Consider the following 24,510-nt stretch of genomic DNA (forward strand, 5'->3'; position numbering starts at 1 on the left):
CTGACCAACATGGTGAAACCCCGTCTCTACTAAAAATACAAAAATTAGCTGGGTGTGGTGGCGTGTGCCTATAATCTCAGCTACTCAGGAGGCTGAGGCAGGAGAATCACTTGAACCCTGGAGGCGGAAGTTGCAGTGAGCCGAGATCGTGCCACTGCACTCCAGCTTGGCGAAAGAGCGAGACTCCATCTCAAAAAAAAAAAAAAAAAGAAATAATGTAGTTTATGACACTTTCAGCCTTAAGACAGATGAAAGCAAACAAAAAAGAATGCAAGGCCAGGCACTGTGGCTCAGTGCCCATCTCTGCAAAATAAAAAAAACTTTTAATTAAAAAAAAAAAAGAATGCAAACATTTATGACTTAGGCTAGGCATGGTGCCTCACGTTTGTAATTCCAGTGCTTTGGGAGGCCAAGGCAGGTGGATCACTTGAGGCCAGGAGTTCGAGATCAGTCAGGGCAACAGAGCAAATCTCTGTTTCTATATATATATATATATATATATATATATCTTTTTTTTTGAGATGGAGTCTTGCTCTGTCGCTAGGCTGCAGGGGAGTGGCGCAATCTCAGCTCACTATAACCTCTGCCTCCTGGGTTCAAGTGATTCTCCTGCCTCAGCCTCCCAAGTATTATTGTATTAACAAAAGAATATGTTAAGCATTTTAAATGCCTCAAATATTGGCTGGGCCAATATAAATACAATATAATACAATATAAATACCCAATACAAATACTTTTTGTATTTTTACTAGAGACGGGGTTTCACCATGTTGGCCAAAATGGTCTCGATCTCTTGACTCATGATGTGCCTGCCTCAGCCTCCCAAAGTGCTGGGATTACAGGCAAGAGCCACTGCGCCTGGCCAAATCTCCATTTCTTTAAAAAAAAAAAAAAAAAAAAAGTTTGACTTAATATTTTAAGTTTTTGAATTATAAGGAGTCTCTATTGTTCTTTCATTTTTAATTGTATGAATTTATGCCATTGTTTGCTAATTTATGTAGAAGTCATTTTCTTTTATGTTGGCAGATCATTTAAATCTTTATTTTCTTTTCTTAGGCAATTTTTCACAGCAAAAGTCTTTGCTAAACTCCTTCATACAGATTCATATGGAAGAATTTCCATCATGCAGTTCTTTAATTATGTCATGAGAAAAGGTGATTCATTTTTACTGTGCTTGAACTCCTTATCTGGGAATCAAGTAGGTTTTTGGTCTGTGCTTTTATAAGTATTTCTTCCATGTGAAATCACTCTAAGTTTGAACAGTAGAATTTCTTATCTTTTGACCAAGATGTGTTACATAAACTTGGGTTAGCATAAAAAAACAAAAATTTTTTAAACCCTCATGTGTCTTAAAGATAATAGTAGACTAGAAATATTAAGAGCTGAACCAAGAGTTTTAATGTATGGTAATTTGAAATAATTTTAATTTACTGATAATTTTATTTTACCAATATATTACAAGTTGAGTTGACTGAAAGGATAGTTTCAAACCCAAAGCTGTAATATCAGTTTCAAGGAGCATCAATTAAACAGCTTGGACTTATGATTCCTACAAGTGCCATAATAATCTGTGAAAGCCTATTGTATACAATCTTTAATAATTGGTTGCTGTAATTAACCTCAGAAATAAAAGCAGCTTCATTGAAGGCATAACATTATACTAGCTGTCCCTGTTTGGTGGAACACCAAGTTTAATTGGTAAAGAACAGTATCTTCGAGGCGTCAATTTTATTATAGCTTTAGTCATGGTAGAATTGTTGAACTCTTCCATTCTATGGTTTTTTGTTTCAAGCAATTTTGTGGTGAGAAGAAATGTTTTTAGAGTTACTAGATTAGCTTGTCTCAAATCTGGCTCTTTATCTCCTTTTTCATATCTGAAGGATAGATCTTAAGAATTACTTTCATTTTCTTGTTTATTGTCAGTTTGGCTTCATCAAACAAGAATAGGACTCAGTTTATATGATGTCGCTGGGCAGGGGTACCTTCGGGAATCTGTAAGTATTAACCTTATAGATATTATATTAACTCTTATAGACACTAAAATGTAGACTGTAGTTATCACTGGGTGTTGGGATTACAGGCTATTCTCATAATACTTTGTTTTATTTCTGTCTGTGGGTGTTTGTGTGTACATATTTAGTTTTACTGTAACAAAGCAACTTGTACACTTTCAACTTTTAAAATTGAACATCATCTTTCCAGGGAAACAAAAAACAAATTTAAAATAAACAAAATTACAATAGAGAATGTCAATTCCAAATAAGATCCTACAGGTTCTACTGATTCTCCCATGGAGTAGCAGCCTTCAAGTCATCATTAAGAGAGAATTTATGCTGGGTGTGGTAGCTCACACCTGTAATCCCAGCACTTTGGGAGGATGAGGCAGGCGGATCACCTGAGGTCGGGAGTTTGAGACCAGCCTGACCAACATGGAGAAACCCTATCTCTACTAAAAATACAAAATTAGCCAGGCTTGGTGGCACATACCTGTAATCCCAGCTACTTGGGAGGCTGAGGCAGGAGAATCGCTTGAACCCAGGAGGCAGAGGTTGCTGTGAACTGAGATAGCGCCATTGCACTCCAGCCTGGGCAACAAGAGTGAAACTCTGTCTCAAAAAAAAAAAAAAATGTATTGGCTGGGTGCAGTGGCTCACGCCTGTATTCCCAAGGCCTGTACTCCTAGCACTTGGGGAGGCTGACGTGGGCGGATCACCTGAGGTCAGGAGTTTGAGACCAGCCTGACCAATATGGTGAAATTCCATCTCTATTAAAAATAGAAAAATTTGCTGGGCTGTGGTGGTGCATGCCTGTAATCCCAGCTATTCAGGGGGCTGAGGTGGGAGAATTGCTTGAATCTGGGAGGCAGAGGTTGCAGTGAGCCGAGATTGCACCACTGCACTCCAGCCTGGGCAACAGAGGGAGACCCTGTCTCAAAAAAAAAGAGAGAGAGAATTTATTTTAAAGGTGTCATTTTAAACTGCAAGGATGCCCCTTAAAAAATCACAATTAAACATGCCAAAGGAAAAGCAACATTGTCAAAATGCTCACTTTAAACTATCAAAACGTTTCAAACCTACCCTTTGCTGACCTATAACCCCATTTTGTAAAATTTATTTTCTTTTTTTAAATAAGAGACAGTAGACAAGGATGCCGGGCGTGGTGGCTCACACCTGTAATCCCAGCACTTTGGGAGGCCGAGGTGGGCGTATCACGAGGTCAGGAGATCGAGACCATTCTGGCTAACACGGTGAAACCCCATCTCTACTAAAAATACAAAAAAAAATTAGCCGGGCGTGGTGGCAGGCACCTGTAGTTCCAGCTACTTGGGAGGCTGAGGCAGGAGAATGGCATGAACCCAGGAGGCGGAGCTTGCAGTGAGCCGAGATCACGCCACTGCACTCCAGCCTGGGCGAGAGAGCGAGACTCCGTCTCAAAAAAAAAAAGAGACAGTAGACAAGGAGATGTTGGTAAATGCTAACTGTCCATATTCACATAGAGACATAGTATACTCTGCGCTCAATAGAGGAAAGCAGCTAGAATTCTATGCACGACTACACGGGGCCTAGCACCTTCCAGCTTCCAGCAGAGCAAAGGGAACAGGTTTTTCTTTTTTTTCCCATAGACCTCGGTGGTGTTGATTCCATATCGTTTTTGTTGAGACACACGATGTTTCCGTTTTGGGGTTTGGTTTTTTATTTTTATTTTTTTTAACAAATGACATGTGTTACTAAACAAATGTTTAATGTATATTGACTATACAAATTCCTTTTTAGATTCTTTTTCTTCAAACTTTAAAAAAAAAAGGCCTTTTAGCTGGGCGCGGTGGCTCATGCCTATAATCCCAGCATTTTGGGAGGCCGAGGTGGGCAGATCATGAGGTCAGGAGTTCAAGACCAGCCTGACCAACATGGAGAAACCCCGTCTCTACTAAAAATACAAAAATTAGCCAGGCATGGTGGTGGCCACCTGTAATCCCAGCTATTCAGGAGGCTGAGACAAGAGAATCGCTTGAACCCAGGAGGCGGAGGTTGCAGTGAGCCTAGATTGTGCCATTGCACTCCAGCCTGGGTGACAAGAGCGGACTCTGTCTCAAAAAAAAAAAAAAAAAAGCCTTTTAAAGGGGAAAAAAAAAGAATGTGGCATTTTAACATTTAAAAATCACTGAAAAACGTTTGATTATTCATGAGTGATATTAATGTGTCACTATTTTTTAAAGGGCCAAGAATTCCACCCCCCGACTTTTTTTTTTTTAAGAAAATATAAGAGAAGCCAGACACTGTAGCTCACGCCTGTAATCCTAGCACTTTGGGAGGTCAAGGCGAGTGGATCACTTGATGTCAGGACTTCGAGACCGGCATGATCAACATGGTGAAACCCTGTCTCTATTAAAAATACAAAAACATTAGCTGAGCATGGTAGCAGATGCCTGTAATCCCAGCTACTAGAGTGGCTGAGGCAGGAGAATCGCTTGAACCCAAGAGGCAGTTGCAGTAAGCTGAGATCATGCCACTGCACTCCAGCCTGGGCAACAGAGCAAGACTGTGTCTCAAAAGAAAAAGAAAAAAGAAAATATGAGAGAGAAAATGAATGTGACTGTACTCCCACCTCTGGGTTTAAGGTTGCTAGGTCAGTTACCAAGAGGCTGCTTGTTTCCTATTAGGCACTGCTGTAATTAGGCCAAGTTATCAACAGAGAATTATAACTTCATGGTCCAAATGGCTATGCTTCTTCTGAGTATGGGTATCTAAATTATATGGACTTATTTTTCACCTCAGGCTTTTTTCCCAAATATACAGTGCTTTTTTTAAGGTTGTAGGGGAGAGGGGAAGGGAGTTGGGCATGAATATAAACTAGGTTAATTAATCAAATAATTATTCAGATATAAGGGTTAAAGAAATGTAATTTCTTGTTACAGTTCGTATGGTTCCTGCTATAATTTGTTGCATTCTGTTTTGTCTAGATTTCTGTAGATAGAATCTGTTAGCTCATTCTGAACATTTATACTGTAAAACCTTTCCAGGGGCACACTACAGTTCTCTTTAAGGTTCAGACCAACTTGACAATAAAAGGCTCTTGCTTCTGGCCATCTCTTTCTAGCAAGGAAGACATAATTAGCCACCTGCTGGTACTCGTTTAGAGGTCAGGTCCAAAACTGGAGTACTTCTCTAGCTCTGAGAATTCTTGTTAGCAGTTCACTTGATTTATAAAAACAGCAATATTGATTTATAAAAACAGTCCCCTGTTACTGCTTGTCTTGCCTCTTTCCATGGATGGAAACAAAGATTGAAAGAGAGATGAGCAAAAGGGAGAGAAAAGAAACAGTGTACTTCTATAGTTGTTTTTAAAAAGGAATAATTTTCCCCTTCTCTCAATGAAAGAAAACACTTCTCTCAAAGTATTTCTTCCATCCTTGGCCCATTGCCTTTTGAAACCCAGACTTTGTGTCTTACTAATTTGAAAGGCAGTGGCTTCCAGACCAACATTTATAATCTGAGTAGAGTATACAAAGTTTTATTCACTTACTAAATCTTATTAAGCATTTAGTAGACATTTATTTGGGGGCAGGTATTATTCTAAGCTTGTAGGGTTCATGTTTTACTTTGTGACAATCTGTTTGCCCAGATTTCTTTTTTTTCTTTTTTTTGTTTTCTTGCCCAGATTTCTGTAGATGGAATCTGTTAGCTCATTCTAAATGTTATACTTTAAAACCTTTCCAGGGACACAGTACAATTTTTGTTCCCTTGTAGACCTATTTTTTCTAGCAGAGTGGGAAGACAGACACTAAATTATAAGCAGATAATATCAAATAGTGACAAGTTATATGTAGAAAATAAAACAGTAAACTAGGCAGGAATATGACTGGGATTGACAGACGATTTTAGGTAGGCTGGAAGGAGCATCTTTTTGAGATAGTGATTAAGTTTTAGCCATGAAGTACGAGAAAGAAGCCAGCCTTATGAAGATGTAGTATAGAGGAAACGGCAAATACAGTGTCTCCAAGGCAAAATTAAGCCTGGACCTGTTCTAGGAACAGAAGGAAGCCAGTGTGGCTAGAACAAGGATTATAGTAACAGAAAATGAAGTTGGAGAAGTAGGCAGGGGCCACATGTAGGGCCTTTTGGGCCACAGTAAGGACTTTGGGTTTATTTTGAGGCTAACGGGAAACCATCGGAAGTTTTAAGCTGAGTCTGTCAGGATATGATTTACATTTTAAAAGATCATTCTGGATGCTGTATGGAGGATGTAAGGAACTCAAAGTATGGCCAGGCACGGTGGCTCATGCCCGTAATCCCAGCAACTTTGGGAGGCCGAGGCAGGTGGATCGCTTGAGCTCGGGAGTTCAAGACCAGCCTGGCCAACATGACGAAACCCCGTCTCCACTAAAAATACAAAAATTAGCTGGGTATGGGGGTAGGCACCTGTAATCCCAGCTACTTGGAGGCTGAGGCAGGAGAATCACTTGAACCCAGGGGATGGAGGTTGCAGTGAGCCAAGATTGAGCCACTGCACTCCAGCTTGGGCGACAGAGCAAGGCTCCATCTCTAAATAGATAAATAAATAAATCTAGAGTATAAGCAAAATATTTAGGCACCTACCATGATAGTCCAGGTGAGATGATGGGCCCGTGACTAGGGTAATTGGTGGCTGTAGAGAAAGCAAGAAATAGATTAATTCAATATATATTTTGGACTCCCCTCCTTCCCAGAAAAAACACAAATTGCTGCTAGATTGGATGTTCAGGGTAAGGAGTGTGAAGGCATTGATGAAGAAAAAGAGAAGCCAAAGACAAGTCTTAACATTTTTATTTTGAGTAACTGTTGGAATAGAGGAAAAGCAGGTGAGGACCAAGGTTGGAGATGACAAGAGAGCCCCATTTTGGACACTTCAAGTTTGAGATGCCAGTTGTCCTATAAACTTAAAAGTATCTCAGATCTACCAGAAATTTGATATTTGAAATGGTTAAAGCAAAAATAACATTGTTAAAATAAGTATAAGAAACCATGGGAAGGCACAGTGGCTCACGCCTGTAATTCCAGCACTTTGGGAGGCCAAGGCAGGCAGATCACTTGAGGTCAGGAGTTCGAGACCAGCCTGGCCAACATGGCGAAACCCCCTCTCTACTAAAAATACAAAAATTAGCCAGGCGTGGTGGTACGTGCCTGTAATCCCGGCTACTCAGGCTGAGACATAAGAATCGCTTGAACCCAAGAGGTGGAGGGTTCAGTGAGCTGAGATTGTGCCACTGCACTCCAGCCTGGACTGGACTGAGACTCCGTCTCAAAAAAAAAGAGAGAGAGAAAGAAACCATGGGAGGCTTTTAAATTTATAATCCCGTAATAGGGAAAGCCTTTCTAAGTATGACAAAACCCAGAAGTCTAGAAAACAATAAATTCAGCTAAATTTTTAAAGATCTATAGGGCAAAGCCCATGTTAAAGTAAAAAGAAAACAACAAACTGGGGGAAATACCTGAAACAGTCAGAAATGGCCAATTACCCTAATATATAAAAAGCTCCCAGAAATCAAGAAGAAAGCCATTAACCCAATAAAAAACTGGACAAAGATATAGATAATGTATAAAAAGTAAAATTCAAATGCCTCTTAATCATAAGAAACAACTAACTTCACATAAGAGAAATGCCAGATAAATCTACACTAAGTTGCCATTTTTCACCTATCAAATTAGCAAAGATCAGAAAGTTTGAATTGACACCTTTAGTGTTTGAGTAATTTTTTCACAGTGCTTCTGAGCTAAAAGAAATGCCTGAAAGTTTCACTTATTAACTAGTTAATTTTAAACAATTTAATGAGTATTCATTAAGCTTATTAGCCATTTGAATAAATAATACACTTAAGTTAAAAGAAGATATTTTTATTTCATTCTTAAGTACAGTTATTAATGGGATGTGTACAACTACTTAAACCTGGGAATTAGACTGGACACTTGCCCTCCTCATTTCCTGTTCACTAATTTTTGTGTGGTACTTTACCACAGGAACCATCAAAACCTAGCTTTGCAAAGATTTATGTCATTAAAAGGAGTATATTTGGCTGGGCATGGTGGCTCACGCCTGTAATCCCAGCACTTTGGGAGGCCAAGGCGGGCAGATCGTGAGGTCAGGAGATCGAGACCATCCTGGCTAACACGGTGAAACCTTGTCTCTACTAAAAATACAAAAAATTAGCCAGGCATGATGGCACGCGACTGTAGTCCCAGCTACTCAAGAGGCTGAGGCAGGAGAATCGCTTGAACCCAGGAGGCGGAGGTTGCAGTAAGCTGAGATTTCGCCACTGCACTCCAGTCTGGGCGACAGAGCAAGAGTCCATCTCGAAAAAAAAGGAATATATTCATGACATTTTGGTGATTTAAAAAAATTTTTAAAAAGGAATAATAACCAGGCACAGTGGCTGACACCTGTAATTCCAACACTGGGAGGCCAAGGTGGGCAGATAGCTTAAGCTCAAGAGTTCGAGACCAGCCTGGGCAACATGGTGAATCCCCATCTCTACCAAAATACAAAAAATTAACTGGGTGTGGTGGTGCATCTCTGTGGTCCCAGCTATTCAGGAGGCTGAGGTGGGAGGATCACTTGAGCCTGGGAGGTAGAGGTTTCAGTGAGCCGAGATCATGCTACTGCACTCCAGCAGCCTGTGTGACAGAGTGAGACCCTGCCTCAAAAAGAAGGAATACATTGAGATCCAGTATTGAAAATGTGAACTACCTTGAGCACGTAGTTCTAGCTTGTAGCAATATCTGTCATGCAGTGTCTGACAAATGTTGCTGTTTCGCTCAAAATTTTAAAATATCCTGATGCACCCCTGTACATTAACTGTGGTGCTCCTGGGACACCTGTGTGCAGAATTCGGAACTGTAGAAATAGCCTTTACATTGCTGGTGGGAGTATAAAATTCACATGGCGTTTGTGGGGAGATGGAAGTTTCCCAGGGTCTATCAAAATTCTACATGTGCATATGCTACAACCCAGCAGGTCCACTTATAGAAATTGTATTCTATATTCTTCCACAATATCTATGAATGAATAATTAGCTTAGCCCTTATGGTATTATTTTTCGTGCAGCAAAATATTAGGAAAAAACTAAATGTCCCAATAGAGGCCTAGTTAAATATGGCACATCTATGCAATGATATAATATATAGCTATTTATTCTCAAAGAGTGGAAGCTCTTTGAGAGTCAGTATGGAATAACAGAATGACAAAAGCAGTTTTCATGGTATGTTGATACATCCTTTGTGTAAAAAGAGGGAAAGGCTGGGTGTGGTGCCTCACGCCTGTAGCCCCAGCACTGTGGGAGGCAGAGGTGGCTGGATCACGAGGTCAAGAGATCGAGACCATCCTGGCCAACATGGTGAAACCCCGTTTTTACTAAAAATACAAAAATTAGCTGGGCATGGTGGTGCGCGCCTGTGGTCCCAGCTACTCAGGAGGCTGAGGCAGGAGAATCGCTTGAACTTGGGAGGCGGAGGTTGCAGTGAGCTGAGATCACACCACTGCACTCCAGCCTGGGTGACAGAGCAAGACTCCATCTCAAAAACAAAAAAAAAAGAGGGAAAGAAACATATATGTATTGGTTCATATTTGCATCTGTTACCTTTGGGAAGCTGCATCAGAAGTTGATAATACAGGTTACTTAACCTTTGGGGAGAAGAAACAGGTGAGAGGCTTTTTAATCAATATCTTTGTTCCCTTTGAATTTGGAACTATGTAGAATTTACTACTTTTCAAAAATGTTAAAACTTAAATTAGAAACAAAATTTAATGTAAAATAGTTTTACCACTAAAATAGTCATGCATTTATTTCTTTATCAATATAGTATTAATGCTGAATAATTTTTAGTAATGAAATTCTAATATCTAATGAATCAAGACTGGACATTTAACACTTTATTTTGTTTTATTTTCAGGATTTAGAAAACTACATATTGGAACTTATCCCTACGTTGCCACAATTAGATGGTCTGGAAAAATCTTTCTACTCCTTTTATGTTTGTACAGCAGTTAGGAAGTTCTTCTTCTTTTTAGATCCTTTAAGAACAGGTAAAAGAAAATCTTATCTAACTTAGATATTATGAGGATATTATTATATCTAAATCTCAATAACTAGAGAAAACTCTTGAAAAACATCATTTATTTTCCTGTCACTGCCATTAAAAATTTGGTGAATTTCAAGGAGATAAAAAGGTAGAAAAAACAGTAGCAGTACTTTGGTTATGTTTATCTGAAGATCTTTTATGACTTACTTGCACTGACCATAACCTGCTGTGTGACAGATGGGGGGACATCACCTAACAGTGAAGAAGTATGAACTGGGTAGTCAGTCATAAATACCTCCTTCCAGTTCTAGGAAGCCAGTTATTTGCATATAATTTGCTGTCTCTGCTGTGTGACATACTGCAGAATTGTTCTCTTTTTGATGAAAAATATGTATTTGGAAATATGAGAGCCATTTAGCCAGTGATGCATATTTTTCTTATTCTCTATAAGGATTGGATTGGTAAATATGGCCTCATTAACAGTTTGTTTTATTAACTGTTCAAACCTGCCCAGACTTAACTACATGTAACTGGAGCAGAGGAAAGGACAGAGAAGGTCCAAATCAAAGTGCCTGATTGTCCTTCTGTCCTTGAAAATTCAGCTATGGGCCTGGCACAGTGGTTCACACCTGTAATCTCAGCACTCTGGGGGGCTGAGTTGGGTGGACCATTTGAACTCAGGAGTTCAAGATCAGCCTGGGGAACATGGCGAAACTTTTTCTCTACAAAAAAAATACAAAAATTGGCTGGACACGGTGGCTCACACCTGTAATCCCAGCTACTCGAGAGGCTGAGGCAGGAGAATTGCTTGAACCCGGGAGGCAGAGGTGAGCCGAGATCGCGCTATTGCATTCCAGCCTGGGCAACAAGAGGGAAATTCCGTCTCAAAAAAAAAACTAGCCAGGCGTAGTGGCACACGCCTGTAGTCCCAGCTACTTGGGAAGCTGCTGAAGTGGATCACTTGAACCCAGGAGGCAGAGGCTGCAGTGAGCCAAGATTGGGCCACTGCACTTCAGTCTGGGCAACAGAGCCAGACCTTGTGTCCAAAAAAAAAAAAAAAATCCAGTTATGAATCCAATCACAGCATATGGTAGCTGACAGTGTTTTTTGAACTCCTCTACTATAAGTACACACATATATACTTTTTCAAATTTTACAAAATAATATCACATGTTTTGACTTATGTAGTATGCTAAGCATTTTACATGGATTCATTCATTTTCATCTCATAACCCCATAAGGAAGGTACATTATTGTCCACATTTTATGTGTAAGGCAACTGAGACTTTGCTAGGTTACATATTTAAAAGTGGCATTCAAACTCCAATCTGGGCTGGATGTGGTGGCTCACACCTGTAATCCCAGCACTTTGGGAGGCTGAGGTGAGAAATCACTAGTGCCTAGGAGTTCAAGACCAGCCCTGGCAACACAGACCTCTTCTGTACAAAAAAGAAGCAGCAGCCAGGCGCAGTGGCTCACACCTGTAATCCCAGCACGTTGGGAGGCTAAGATGGGTGAATCATCTGAGGTCAGGTGTTCAAGACCAGCCTGGCCAACATAGTGAAACCCCATCTCTACTAAAAATAGAAAAAATTAGCTGGGTGTGGTGGTGGGTGCCTGTATTCCCAGCTACTTAGGAGGCTGAGGCAGGAGAATCGCTTGAACCCGGGAGGCAGAGATTGCAGTGAGCCGAAATCACACCATTGCACTCCAGCCTGGGCAACAAGAGCGAAACTCTGTCTCAAAAAAAAAAAAAAGAACAAGAACAAGACAAAGAAAACAAACTCTGCTCTTAAACCACACCTGTTTATCTGCGTATTGCTTTCTAGTCCAGAACCTGCCAAAAATAAATGGAGACAGTGTCCCTGTTCGTGTACCAGCAGTACTATATCTATAATCACAACTTTTTTGAAAATCTGACATCAGTATAATTTTAGAATTTACCACTTAGATTTATATAGTTGAGGTATACAAGTAGAGATGTTATTAAATGTTGCCTGTAGGTTTCTCTCTTTTTTTTTTTTTGCAGGGTGGGGATGGAGTTTTGCTCTTGTTCCCTAGGCTATAGTACGATGGCTTGATCTCAGCTCACTGCAACCTCTGCCTCCCAGGTTCAAGCGATTCTCCTGCCTCAGCCTCCAGAGTAGCTGGGATTACAGGCGCCCTCCACCACACCCAGTTAATTTTTTGTGTTTTTAGTAGAGATGGGGTTTCACCATGTTGGCCAGGCTGGTCTGGAACTCCTGACCTCAGGTGATCCACCTGCCTCAGCTTCCCAAAGTGCTGGAATTACGCAGTGAGCCACCGCGCCCAGCCGAGATTTCCCTTTTTGTAGCAATATGTAATAAGGACTTTGGAGCATAAGAGCTAGAAGCTTTAAAATATCAATTGTGTGATTGCTCTTGTTTAAAAAAATTTTTTTTAATTAATTGAGTTGCTCTTTTCTTAAAATGAAATTAATTGTGTTTCTTTATGTTCTTAAAGGAAAGATAAAAATTCAAGATATTTTAGCATGCAGCTTCCTAGATGATTTATTGGAGGTAAATGTTTTTAAACTACTTAATTGTATCACTAGACAGTTGCTATCTTCTAATTATGTCTTTATGTTCCATTAGCTAAGGGATGAGGAACTGTCCAAGGAGAGTCAAGAAACAAATTGGTTTTCTGCTCCTTCTGCCCTAAGAGTTTATGGTATGTTCCTATCATAATGCTAAAATTTGAATTATCCATTCTTCAGGAAATTGGTGTTCAGAGGACAGTTTTATACATACACTGATATACCTTAAGATCAAAATATTTAATTACCTTAAGCTTTAGTATTCTACATTACCAAAATTTACTTGTTTAAATACCGATGTTTTAACTTTTTGGACTCCCCCCAACCTTTTCTTTTTGAAGACAGGGTCTCACTCTGTCACACTGGCTGGAGTGCAGTGACATGATCACGGCTCAGTGCAGCCTTGAAGTCCTAGGCTCAATCCTCCCACCTCAGTGCCCCTACCCCACCCACCCCACCGCCCCCAGTACTGGGACTACAGGCGCCATGCCTGGCTAATTTATTTTATGTTTTTTAGAGATGGGATCTCACTGTGTTGCCCAGGCTGGTTTCAAACTCCTGGGCTCAAGCAGTCCACCTGCCCTGACCTCCCAAAGTGTTGGGATTATAGGCATGAGGCACTGCACCCAGCAGAACCCTTTTTAAGTTATACACTTCCTTTTCAATAGAACAGAATGTAATTTGATCCTTGTTGACTCAGGAGCATCATTATGAACATTAGCTATTGTCATGCTTTGTTGATAAAATGCTATTCCCAGCGTCTACTGATGGAGCTAATCTACATTATCTTGTTGGGTGGTCTTTTGACTCCTTTGGCATTTTTTTTTTTTTTTTTTTTTTTTTCTTGGAGATGGAGTCTTGCACTGTTACCTGGGCTGGAGTCCAGTGGCATGATCTTGGCTTACTGCAACCTCCACCTCCCAGGTTCAAGCGATTCTCCTTGCCTCAGCCTCCCAAGTACCTGGGATTACAGGCGCTCACCACCACGCCCGGCTAATTTTTTTTTTTTTTTTTTTTTTTTTTTTTAGTAGAGACGGTGTTTCACTATGTTGGCCAGGCTGGTCTGGAACTCCTGACCTCTGATCTGCCCTCCTCAGCCTCCCAAAGTGCTGGGATTACAGGCGTGAGCCACTGCGCCCGATCTCCTTTTGGCATTCTTATCTCTACTTTCAAGTGCTAGCATTTCAGTGCTTTTTGTTGGCCTCTACCTCCATTTAATTTAGAAACCTAGGAATGTTTAAAAAGACTGCAAACTGAAAACAAATAATGATGTAAGTGAAACAGCCCAGAGACTATGGCCTTCATGATGGGTTTTTTTGGCTGTTTCTAGCCCAAGGGTTTTTCTGATCAAGATTGCAAAGGTAGCTGATAGTATTACACATAGGCCACTACCCTAATCATAACATGAATAATTTGAAAATCAAAATATTAACCAAGAAAAAACTTTATGTTAGTCTATTCTTCTGATTAAAATTTTATTGTGGTCATAAGTGTCTTTATTATTTTTCTTCCCAAGGCCAGTACTTGAATCTTGATAAAGATCACAATGGCATGCTCAGTAAAGAAGAACTCTCACGCTATGGAACAGCTACCATGACCAATGTCTTCTTAGACCGTGTTTTCCAGGAGTGTCTCACTTATGATGGAGAAATGGTAGTAGTTTAAATCTGCTGCTAAGTTTTAAAAGTTTAGGCTCCCAGAGTTTCCACAAACCCTTTTCTGGATGTAATACAGCCCTTTTTTTTTCGAGACAGAGTCTTGCTCTGTCGCCTAGGCTAGAGTGCAGTGGTGTGATCTCAGCTCAATGCAACCTCCACTTCCTAGGTTCAAGTGATTCTCCTGCCTCAGCCTCCAGAGTAGCTGGGATTATGGGTGCATGCCACCACATCCAGCTAATTTTTGTACTTTTAGGAGAGATGGGGTTTCACCAGGTTGGCCAGGCTGGTCTTGAACTCCTGACCTCAGGTGATCTGCCTCCCAAAGTGCTGGGATTACAGGCGTGAGCCACCACACTCGGCCCAGCATTATTTATATCACTGTGTAACAGTGTCTTTAAAATGTGTAAACTGATCAAATTACTTGAGATTCAGAGTCTTTGGTCTTAACGTAAATTAAAACATCTGCATTATGGCCTCAGGGCAAATAGAAAAGCTTATTTTGTTCATTTCATTGTCAGTGCACCTATTGTACAGTAGTGCATTCTAGTTTTTTTTTTTTTTTAAAAAGCTGAGGCCAGGCTTGGTAGCTTATGGTTATAATCCCAGTGCTTTGGGTGGCCAAGGCCACAGAACCACTTAAGGCCAGTCGTTCAAAACTAGCCTGAGCAATACAGCGAGACTGTCTCTACAAAAAATAAAAAAATTACTTGGGCATGGATGGAATGTGCCTGTAGTATAGCTACTCGGGAGGCTGAGGCAGGAGGATTGCTTGGCCTGAGGAATTTGAGGCTGCAGTGAGCTGTGATGAGGCCACTGCACTCCAGTCTGGGCAGTAGAGTGAGACCATGTCTCTTAAAAGCTGAAACATTAGTAAATTATTCTGGCTATTTTCATTTAGATAGTTCCGTCATTAAATTACCAGGTCAAATGTAGTAACACATATGCCATGATTTAATTCTGAGAATCAGGTTGTATTAGTCTCTAGAAGTGGCTATATGAACAGCTGAAGATAACATGCACTTGTCTTTTTATTATGACAATGCAAAATACTTGAGAAGGAAAATTCTAAACAGCATTTTAAAATCACCATTTTTGCTGCTAAAAACACGGGTTAAGAATCTGATAACTTTGGGAGGCTGAGGCGGGTGGATCACAAGGTCAGGAGATTGAGACCATCCTGGCTAACACGGTGAAACCCCGTCTCTACTAAAAATACAAAAAATTAGCTGGGCGTGGTGATGGGCACCTGTAGTCCCAGCTACTCCAGAGGCTGAGGCAGGAGAATGGTGTAATGGTGTGAACCTGGGAGGCGGAGCTTGCAGTAAGCCGAGATGGCGCCATTGCACTCCAGCCTGGGCAACTGAGCGAGACTCTGTCTCAAAAAAAAAAAAAGAATCTGATAAATTTCCCAAACCAGTTATGCTTAAAAAATAGTCATATTGTCATGAGGATGGGGGTCTTACATTTATCATTTAGCTTCAATAGCAGTTTGCTAAATAACACCATTAGTAACAACAAAAGAAAAGAGGGGAAAAGGCACAGAAAATTTACTTTGTAACTCCCACAGCTGTAAACAATAGACAATGAAGAGCTTATATTATTAATATAATGATTCCTGATGAATAGAGAAAATCAGGCTACAACTATGGATGAAGTCAGATCACAATCTGCATTCTTTAACTCTTTAGTGCTATTTATGCAGAGAGGAACTTTTCTAAGAATATAAAATTTTTATCTAAGTGAGAACCTCCCAATTACTACTTTTTACCATTAAAAAAAAATCTGAGTATCCTGTTTTTTTGTTTTGTTTTGTTGTTTTTGTTTTTGTTTTAGATGGAGTCTCCCTCTGTCGTCCAGGCCGGAGTGCAGTGGCGCGATCTCGGCTCCGCCTCCCGGGTTGATGCCATTCTCCTGCCTCAGCCTCCCGAGTAGCTGGGACTACAGGTGCCCGCCACCACGCCCGGCTAATTTTTTTTTGTATTTTTAGTAGAGACGGAGTTTCACCGTGTTAGCCAGAATGGTCTCGATCTCTTGACCTTCTGATCTGCCCGCCTCGGCCCCCCAAAGTGCGTATCCTGTTTTTATAGGGAAGGCTTTCTGTTCTCTTCATGTCTTTCTGGCCTTTCCATTTTGCCTTTTTATGGATGAGAACAGTGTCAGCTCACTGTAAAATGTCTGGCAATCTCAAGATAGCTTCTTATTGGAAATCTGAATTAAAAATTTTAAACAATATTTTAAAATAGCAATTTAAATATACTGTTCTGAGACTGGGCACGGTGGCTCACACCTGTAATCCTAGCATTTTGGGAGGCCGAGGTGGGTGGATCACCTGAGGTCGGAAGTTTTGAGACCAGCCTGACCAACTTGGAGAAACCGCTTCTCTACTAAAAATACAAAATTAGCCAGGCGTGGTGGTGCATGCCTGTAATCCCAGATACTCAGGAGGCTGAGGCAGGAGAATGACTTGAACCCGGGAGGCAGAGGTTGTGGTGAGCCAAGATCGCGCCATTGCACTCCAGCCTGGGCAACAAGAGCGAAACTCCATCTCAAAAAAAAAATTATACTGTTCTGTTCATTCCAGATAAAAAATTTGTTTTTCAAAATAACTGCACTGAAATGAAGTTATAAGTTTATAGCTTAGTCATCTGTTTCAAAAGTTTGAAGCAGGATGCAGTAGTTCATCCCTCTAGTCCCAGCACTTTGGGAGGCTGAGGCCAGATGATTGCTTGAGCCCAGGAGTTTGAGACTAGCATGGGTAATACAGGAAAACCCCATCTCTACAAAGAATTTAAAAAATTAGCCAAGTGTGATGGCGTGCACCTGTAGTCTCAGCTACCTCGGAGGCTGTAGTGGGAAGATTGCTTGAGCCTGGGAGATCAAGGTTGCAGTGAACTATGATCGTACCACTGCACTCCAGCCTGGTTGATAAAGTGAGACCCTGTCTCAAAAACAAGAATAATGAAAGAAAATTATAGTTTAACACAGCAAATCTCTCATAAAAAAATGAACTAGGGCTGGGCACAGTGGTGCATGCCTGTAATCCCAGCACTTTGGGAGGCTGGGGCAGGCGGGTCACTTGAGGTCAGGAGTTTGAGACCAGCTTGGGTAACATGGAAAATCCTGTCTCTACTGAAAATATAAAAATTAGCTGGGCATAGTGGTGTGCACCTGTATTCCCAGCTACTTGGGAGGCTGAGACAGGAGAATCGCTTGAACCTGGGAGGCAGAGGTTTCAGTGAGCTGAGATTGCACCACTGCACTCCAGCCTGGGCAATAGGGCAAGACTCCATCTCAAAAAAATAAATAAATAAAAAAGAACTATGTCCTCAAAACTGTCCTGTGTAGATTATATATAGAATTCCTATGGCTAGGCACGGTTGCTCATGCCTATAATCCCAGCACTTTGGGAGGCTGAGGCGGGTGGATCACCTGAGGTCGGGAGTTCGAGACCAGCCTGACCAACATGGAGAAACCCCATCTCTACTAAAAATACAGAATTAGCCAGGCGTGGTGGCACATGCCTGTAATCCCAGCTACTCCGGAGGCTGAGGCAGGAGAATTGCTTGAACCCGGGAGGTGGAGGTTGTGGTGAGCCGAGATTGTGCCATTGCAACTCCAGCCTGGGCAACGAGAGTGAAACTGTCTCAAAAAAAATTCCCTAGAAACCAATATTAAGTACATAAATGGATTTCTCATTTCATAACTTAGGGAAAAAATTAAATTTGCCACCTTTGATTGCAAAATAGTTTCAAATCATAAGATATTCACTTGAAAGTTAATTTCAACTAAGGCCTCTAATGAACATTATTTTCTGTTCTGTAGGACTATAAGACCTACTTGGACTTTGTCCTTGCATTAGAAAACAGAAAGGAACCTGCAGCTCTACAATATATTTTCAAACTGCTTGATATTGAGAACAAAGGATATCTGAATGTCTTTTCACTTAATTATTTCTTTAGGGTAAGTCTCATTTGCATAAGTGAGTCATTGTTCCTTAAGATATATCATTTTGTTGCTGCCGGTGCAGTGGCTCACGCCTGTAATCCCAGCACTTTGGGAGGCCGAGGCAGGTGGATCACGAGGTCAGGAGATAGAGTCCATCCTGGCTAACATGGTGAAACCCCGTCTCTACTAAAAATACAAAAAAGTAGCCAGGTGTGGTGGTGGGTGCCTGTAGTACCAGCTATTTGGGAGGCTGAGGCAGGAGAATGGCGTGAACCCGGGAGGCGGAGTTTGCAGTGAGCCGAGATTGTGCCACTGCACTCCAGCCTGGGCAACAGAGCGAGACTCCGTCTCAAAAAAAATAAATAAATAAAAATTGTGAGATGCAGCAAAAGCAGTGGCTAGAGGGAAATTTATAGTATTGAATGCATATACTGGAAAATGTTAAAGATCTAAAATCAGCATCTACTTTAGGAAATTAGAAAAAGAAGAGCAAATTAAAGATATATCATTTGGTTTAAATTAAATATTTAGTAACCATTTTACCTAACTCGTGATTTTTATTTATTTTTTTCTTTTTTTGAGAAAGGGTCTGGCTCTGTCGCCCAGGTTGCAGTGGCATGATCATAGCTTGCCGCAACCTCCAACTCCTGGGCTCAGGCAGTCTTCCCACTCAGCCTCCCCAATAACTGGGTCCACATGCCTGTAATCCCAGCTACTTGGGAGGCTGAGGCAGGAGAATCACTTGAACCCAGGAGGCGGAGGTTGCAGTGAGCTGAAATCGTGTCACTGCATTCTAGCTTGGGCAGCAAAGCAAGACTCTGTCTCAAAAAAAAAAAAAAAAAAAAAAAAAACTACAACTACCAAAGTCTATAAAAATTTCTGTGGAAAGGAGCTACCTTTTCTGAACTGCTTAGCATCTTAGAAGTTTTTCATCACAAGTATAGAATTTATCACATATTTGTATTTCCAATGGTAGTACAGCCCCTGACGTGTATTTACATATTTCTATTTTACATCTAGTCAAATCAGCTTTCACTCAGTTATATTTTTTTTAAGTAGGAAAGAAAACTAAAAACTTGATTTCTTTCTGAAATCTGTTATGTAAATGCTTTTATTAAATTTAAAAATCGGCCGGGTTGCGGTGGCTCATGCCTGTAATCCCAGCACTTTGGGAGGCCAGGGTGGGCAGATCACAAGGTCAGGAGATCAAAACCATCCTCACTAACATGGTGAAACCCTATCTCTACTAAAAATGCAAAAAAATCAGCCGGGCGTGGTGGCGGGTGCCTATAGTCCCAGCTACTCGGGAGGCTGAGGCAGGAGAATGGCATGAACCCAGGAGGCAGAGCTTGCAGTGAGCCGAGATTGCGCCACTGCACTGCAGCCTGGGCGACAGAGCGAGACTGAGTCTTAAAAAGAAAAAAAAAAAAAAATCTTACCCCAGGCATGGTGGCTCACACCTGTAATCCCAGCACTTAGGGAAGCTGAGGCAGGAGGTTCGCTTGAGCACAGGAGTTTGAGACCAGCCTGGGCAACACAGGGAAACCCCAACTTCTACAAAAAATTGAAAAAATTAGCTGGGTGTAGTGGTATCACATGCCTGTGGTCCCGGTTACTGGGGAGGCTGTGCCCAGCCAGTTGTAGATACTTTTATTTGCTATGTTGAAATAAATAAACCATGAAAATAATTTTTAGGCCAGGCGTGGTCGCTCATGCTTCTAATCCCAGCACGTTGGGAGGCCAGGGAAGGAGGGTTGCTTGAGCCCAGGAGTTGGGAAACCAGCCTGGGCAACATAGGGAGACTCCATCTCTACAAAAAAATTAAAAATTAGCTGGGTGTGGTGGCACATGCCTGCAGTCCCAGCTACTTGAGAGGCTAAGGTGGGAAGATCACTAGAGTCTGGGAGGTCAAGGCTGCAGTGAGCCATGATTTGCCACTGCACTACGGCCTGAATGACAGAGTAAGACCCTATCCCTAAAAATAAAAATTAAAAAAACTGAATGCTATATGGGCTTATATCAGCGGCTCATCTGGGAAAATAAATACCAACCCATCATAGGAATGCCCCCACTTTAGACAAACCTATTAAGTAAAAATCCAATCTTAAGAAAATATATAAATGTATTTGAAATTAAACACTGCTCTTTTTCATAAAGATTTCTTTACAGTATTTTCTACTCTTAGAATATTAAATTGTTTTAAAAATACTTTAAAAATATTTCATATAGGCATTTTGTCAAAGCTTATTTAGGCTTGGTTATATGGGATAAGGTAAAAAGTGTCCAATGCTGAGCCCTATAATCCTGGGCTGTTCATAGAGCATTTGGACATCAGTATCCTAGTGATAAAGCTGGGTCTGGATGATTCACTCTAGATCATACCATCTATTACTATATTAACAGAGCGTGTACTCAGATTCTTATCTACTTCAAAGGGATTCCTTTATGGATACTCTGATTATTAGTGGTAACACAGTAGGCATCGGGAACAAAGTTGACTGTTCACCAAGAATTTGAAACTTCACATTTCCAGTGAATAATGCTCACCTGAAGTATTTTGTATTCCTACTGGATGACAGCAGTTTCTTCATTTTTTTGTTAAAGTTTATGAAAAGGAAGAGTTTTGGGAGGTCTACCTCCATTTCTTGTATTACGTAGAAAGCAAAGTGTAGGGTAGGAAGGGAGACAGTAGATTGGGGATCTTAAGAGAATAGTGAAGGCAGGAATAACATTCATGGAAAATGAGAGGAGCAGATCAAACAGAATAATTGTGAGGCCATGTTGAGGGCCTGTTTGAGGTTGGAGAACATTCCTATGTAGAAGCAGCAATCCGTAATCTTTTTTTTTTTTCCTGAAGTTCTCAATAGTTAAGATATAGGTCTAAAAAGGTCAACACACTAATCGAGAATTTAGGTTTTGCTCACTGATGTGGAATAAGGTCAAGAAAGCTAAGAAGATTGGCAAGAGACAGAATGATGACGTTTGTGGTCTGATAGGAAAGGAAGTATAAGTAGAAAGGGGTTGTAGGGCAAAAGAGGGATGTTGTGTATTTCATTTTTTATTTACAGATTTATTTCTATTAAATACAGGCCATACAGGAACTAATGAAAATCCATGGACAAGATCCTGTTTCATTTCAAGATGTCAAGGTTATCTTTTCCTTTAATTTACGTATTACCAGATAATTATGAGATAGTCATTTGTATTACATGAAATTTTATATGAAAGCAACTAATGAAGTACTATTTGAATCAAGTGTTTGCTTTTTGTTCTGAACTGATATTTAAATCATTACGAACTGAGACCACATTTGGACTATTTATGTAGTTTATAATTTTAGTATTGTCATCATTATGTTTTCATTGGAAGCATTCATTCATTTTAACTAAGACAGTCAGGGGGCCGGGCTCAGTGGCTCATGCTTGTAATCCCAGCACTTTGGGAGGCTGAGGCGGGCAGATCACCCGAGGTCAGGAGTTCGAGACCAGGCTGGTCAACATGGTGAAACCCCGTCTCTACTAAAAATACAAAAATTAGCTGGGCATGGTGGCGCATGCACGTAATCCCGGCTACTCGGGAGGCTGAGGCAGGAGAATCATTGGAGCCCGGGAGGTGGAGGTTGCAGTGAGCTGAGATTGTGCCACTGCACTCCAGCCTGGGCAACAAGAGTGAAACTCCGTCTCAAAAGAAAAAGAAAAGAAAAGACAGTCAGTACAGTCTATATCCTATGGCAGTCTGTTCAACTGTAAACTGATTTTTTACCTTGGAAACTGTTTTAGTATGCTACCTCAAACAGCCTGTTCACTTTCAGTAATTTTGCTACAAATTTTATTTTGCTACAAATTTTGTAGTTATTTTACTACAAAAAGATTAGAAAACATGTACTAATTCCCTGTAAATATCTGTTGTATACTTCATAATATAGAAGGAGGTCTTCTATATGTTCCAGTAAGTTTTAGCAGAATTTAGCTTCTTTTTGGATGTCTAATGCATATCCAGAGAGAAGAACTCCCCTCTCCCATCCTAATAAAATGTTGACATCAACATTGGAAATGAAGCTTTGTCACTATCTCTGAAACATTTAGATGTTTAATTGAGCTGAACGGTTAGCAAAAAAAAATTAAACCAAACCCTTGTTAGCCGGGTGTGGTGACTCACGCCTGTAATCCCAGCACTTTGGGAGGCCAAGGCAGGCGGATCACCTGAGGTCGGGAGTTCAAGACCAGCCTGACCAATATGGAGAAACCCCGTCTCTACTGAAAATACAAAAATTGGCCAGATGTGGTGGCACACGCCTGTAATCCCAGCTACTTGGAAGGCTGAGGCAGGAGGATCGCTTGAACCCAGGAGGCAGAGGTTGCGGTAAGCCAAGATCACACCATTGCACTCCAGCCTGGGCAACAAGGGTGAAACTCTGTCTCAAAAAAAAAAAAAAAAACAAGGCTGGGCGCAGTGGCTCACGCCTATAATTCCAGCAATTTGGGAGGCCAAAGCAGGCAGATTACTTAACATCAGGAGTTTGAGACCAGCCTGGCCAATATGGTGAAACCCCCATCTCTACTAAAAATACAAAAATTAGCTGGGTGTGGTGACGTGCACCTGTAGTCCCAGCTACTCGGGAGGCTGAGGCAGAAGAATCGCTTGAACCCAGGAGGCGGAGGTTGCAGTAAGCCAAGATCGCACTACTGCACTCCAGCCTGGATGACAGAGTGAGACTCCATCTCAAAAACAAAACAAAACAACAAAAACAAAAACTACAGACAAAACCTTGTTTCACCAATTAGAAGGCAACAGAAAAATATATAAGAAACTAGTTAACGTGCAGTCCCTTAACACTGCATGAGATAGTTCTGCCACTAATTACCTATGTAGCTGGATTCGGCACTGAGCCTTGGTTTCTTCATCTATAAAATGAAGGATAGCTATCACATAGCTAAGGAGTTATCCAATAAAATTTTGTGGTTGTAGGTAGAGAAAAGGAAACTGCCTGTTAAATGGAAAAGAAAAAAAGTAGAACAAAAAATTAACATAAGCCCAAGTGGCAGCCCTCAATTTTATTCCTCTGTACTTCAGTGGATGCAAACAGCCCTGAATTTTGGATCACTATGTGTGATAGAAATTAAGTGGATCAAATTTCATTGTATTTTTTTTTCTCTTGCAGGATGAAATCTTTGACATGGTAAAACCAAAGGATCCTTTGAAAATCTCTCTTCAGGATTTAATCAACAGTAATCAAGGAGACACAGTAACCACCATTCTAATCGATTTGAATGGCTTCTGGACTTACGAGAACAGAGAGGCTCTTGTTGCAAATGACAGTGAAAACTCTGCAGACCTTGATGATACATGATCTCTGAAAGACTAGACTGTCTTATATTAAGAGATACTTGAATGCTGCATGTAAAGCCTTTAAAGCAAAATCCTCAGAAATGGTCTAAATAAAACACTTGATATGCCTAGAGAACACAGCAAATGTTTTGGTTACTGGAATTTTGGTTGCAATAGTTTAGAAGCAATAGGACCAAATATTGCTTGTTAGGAGGTGGGGTAAGTTCTGGTTCCTTTTAGTTCAAAGATGGGAAGTGTGATTTGCTGTAGGTAGATGATGTTCAGTTTAAATCTGTATAATCTTCAGAGATGAAGTTTCCATGGAGTATTTCTGACAGTCATTTAGAATGTGACTATTTGACTGACAGTGCATATATATACACAAAACGTGTGTGTGTGTGTGTCTATACATATAAAATCTCAAAGATGACAAACTTTCCCATTCATGAGTAGAGCCATTTTATTTCTGGGTTAGGATTAGGATTTTTTTTTAGGAGGGTCAAGTGATTCTCCTGCCTCAGCCTCCTGAGTAGCTGGGATTATAGGCGCCTGCCAACACACCTGGCTAATTTTTGTATTTTAGCAGAGACAGGGTTTCACCATGTTGGCCAAGCTGGTCTCAAACTCCTGACCTCAAGTCATCTGCCTGCCTCGGCCTCCCAAAGTACTGGGATTACAGGTGTGAGGCACCATGCCCAGCCTTTTTGTTTTGCGGTTTTTTGTTTTTTTTTTCTCTTGAGACAGTCTCCGTCTGTTGCCCAGGCTGGAGTGCAGTGGCATGATCTCTGCTCACTGCAGCCTCCACCTCCCAGCTTCAAGCGATTCTCCTGCCTCAGCCTCCTAAGCAGCTGGGACTTCAGGTGTGCACCACCATGCCTGGCTAATTTTTGTATTTTTAGTAGAGATGTGGGTCTCGCCATGTTGGCCAGGCTGGTCTCGAACTCCTGACCTCAGGTGATCTGCCTGCCTC

The 24,510-nt window shown here is 41.0% G+C and overlaps 1 protein-coding gene across 3 annotated transcripts in view; it reads left to right on the forward strand.

Moving 5' to 3' along the window:
• Positions 1–23,685, forward strand: part of PPP2R3C (protein phosphatase 2 regulatory subunit B''gamma) — a 36,490-nt gene extending 12,805 nt beyond the window's left edge. For all 3 annotated transcript variants that reach the window (XM_031001730.3, XM_031001731.3, XM_055361305.2), the window contains 9 exons: positions 1,057–1,154; positions 1,924–1,994; positions 9,924–10,056; positions 12,537–12,592; positions 12,668–12,743; positions 14,126–14,262; positions 18,090–18,227; positions 21,302–21,361; positions 23,374–23,685. In XM_031001730.3, the coding sequence (XP_030857590.1) occupies positions 1,057–1,154; positions 1,924–1,994; positions 9,924–10,056; positions 12,537–12,592; positions 12,668–12,743; positions 14,126–14,262; positions 18,090–18,227; positions 21,302–21,361; positions 23,374–23,562 (958 nt within the window). In that variant the 3' untranslated portion in view covers positions 23,563–23,685. The remainder of the gene's footprint in view (positions 1–1,056; positions 1,155–1,923; positions 1,995–9,923; positions 10,057–12,536; positions 12,593–12,667; positions 12,744–14,125; positions 14,263–18,089; positions 18,228–21,301; positions 21,362–23,373) is intronic.
• The last annotated feature ends 825 nt before the right edge of the window (positions 23,686–24,510 follow it).

Source organism: Gorilla gorilla, chromosome 15 (genome assembly GCF_029281585.2).
Source record: "Gorilla gorilla gorilla isolate KB3781 chromosome 15, NHGRI_mGorGor1-v2.1_pri, whole genome shotgun sequence".
NCBI classification, from domain to species: domain Eukaryota; kingdom Metazoa; phylum Chordata; class Mammalia; order Primates; family Hominidae; genus Gorilla; species Gorilla gorilla.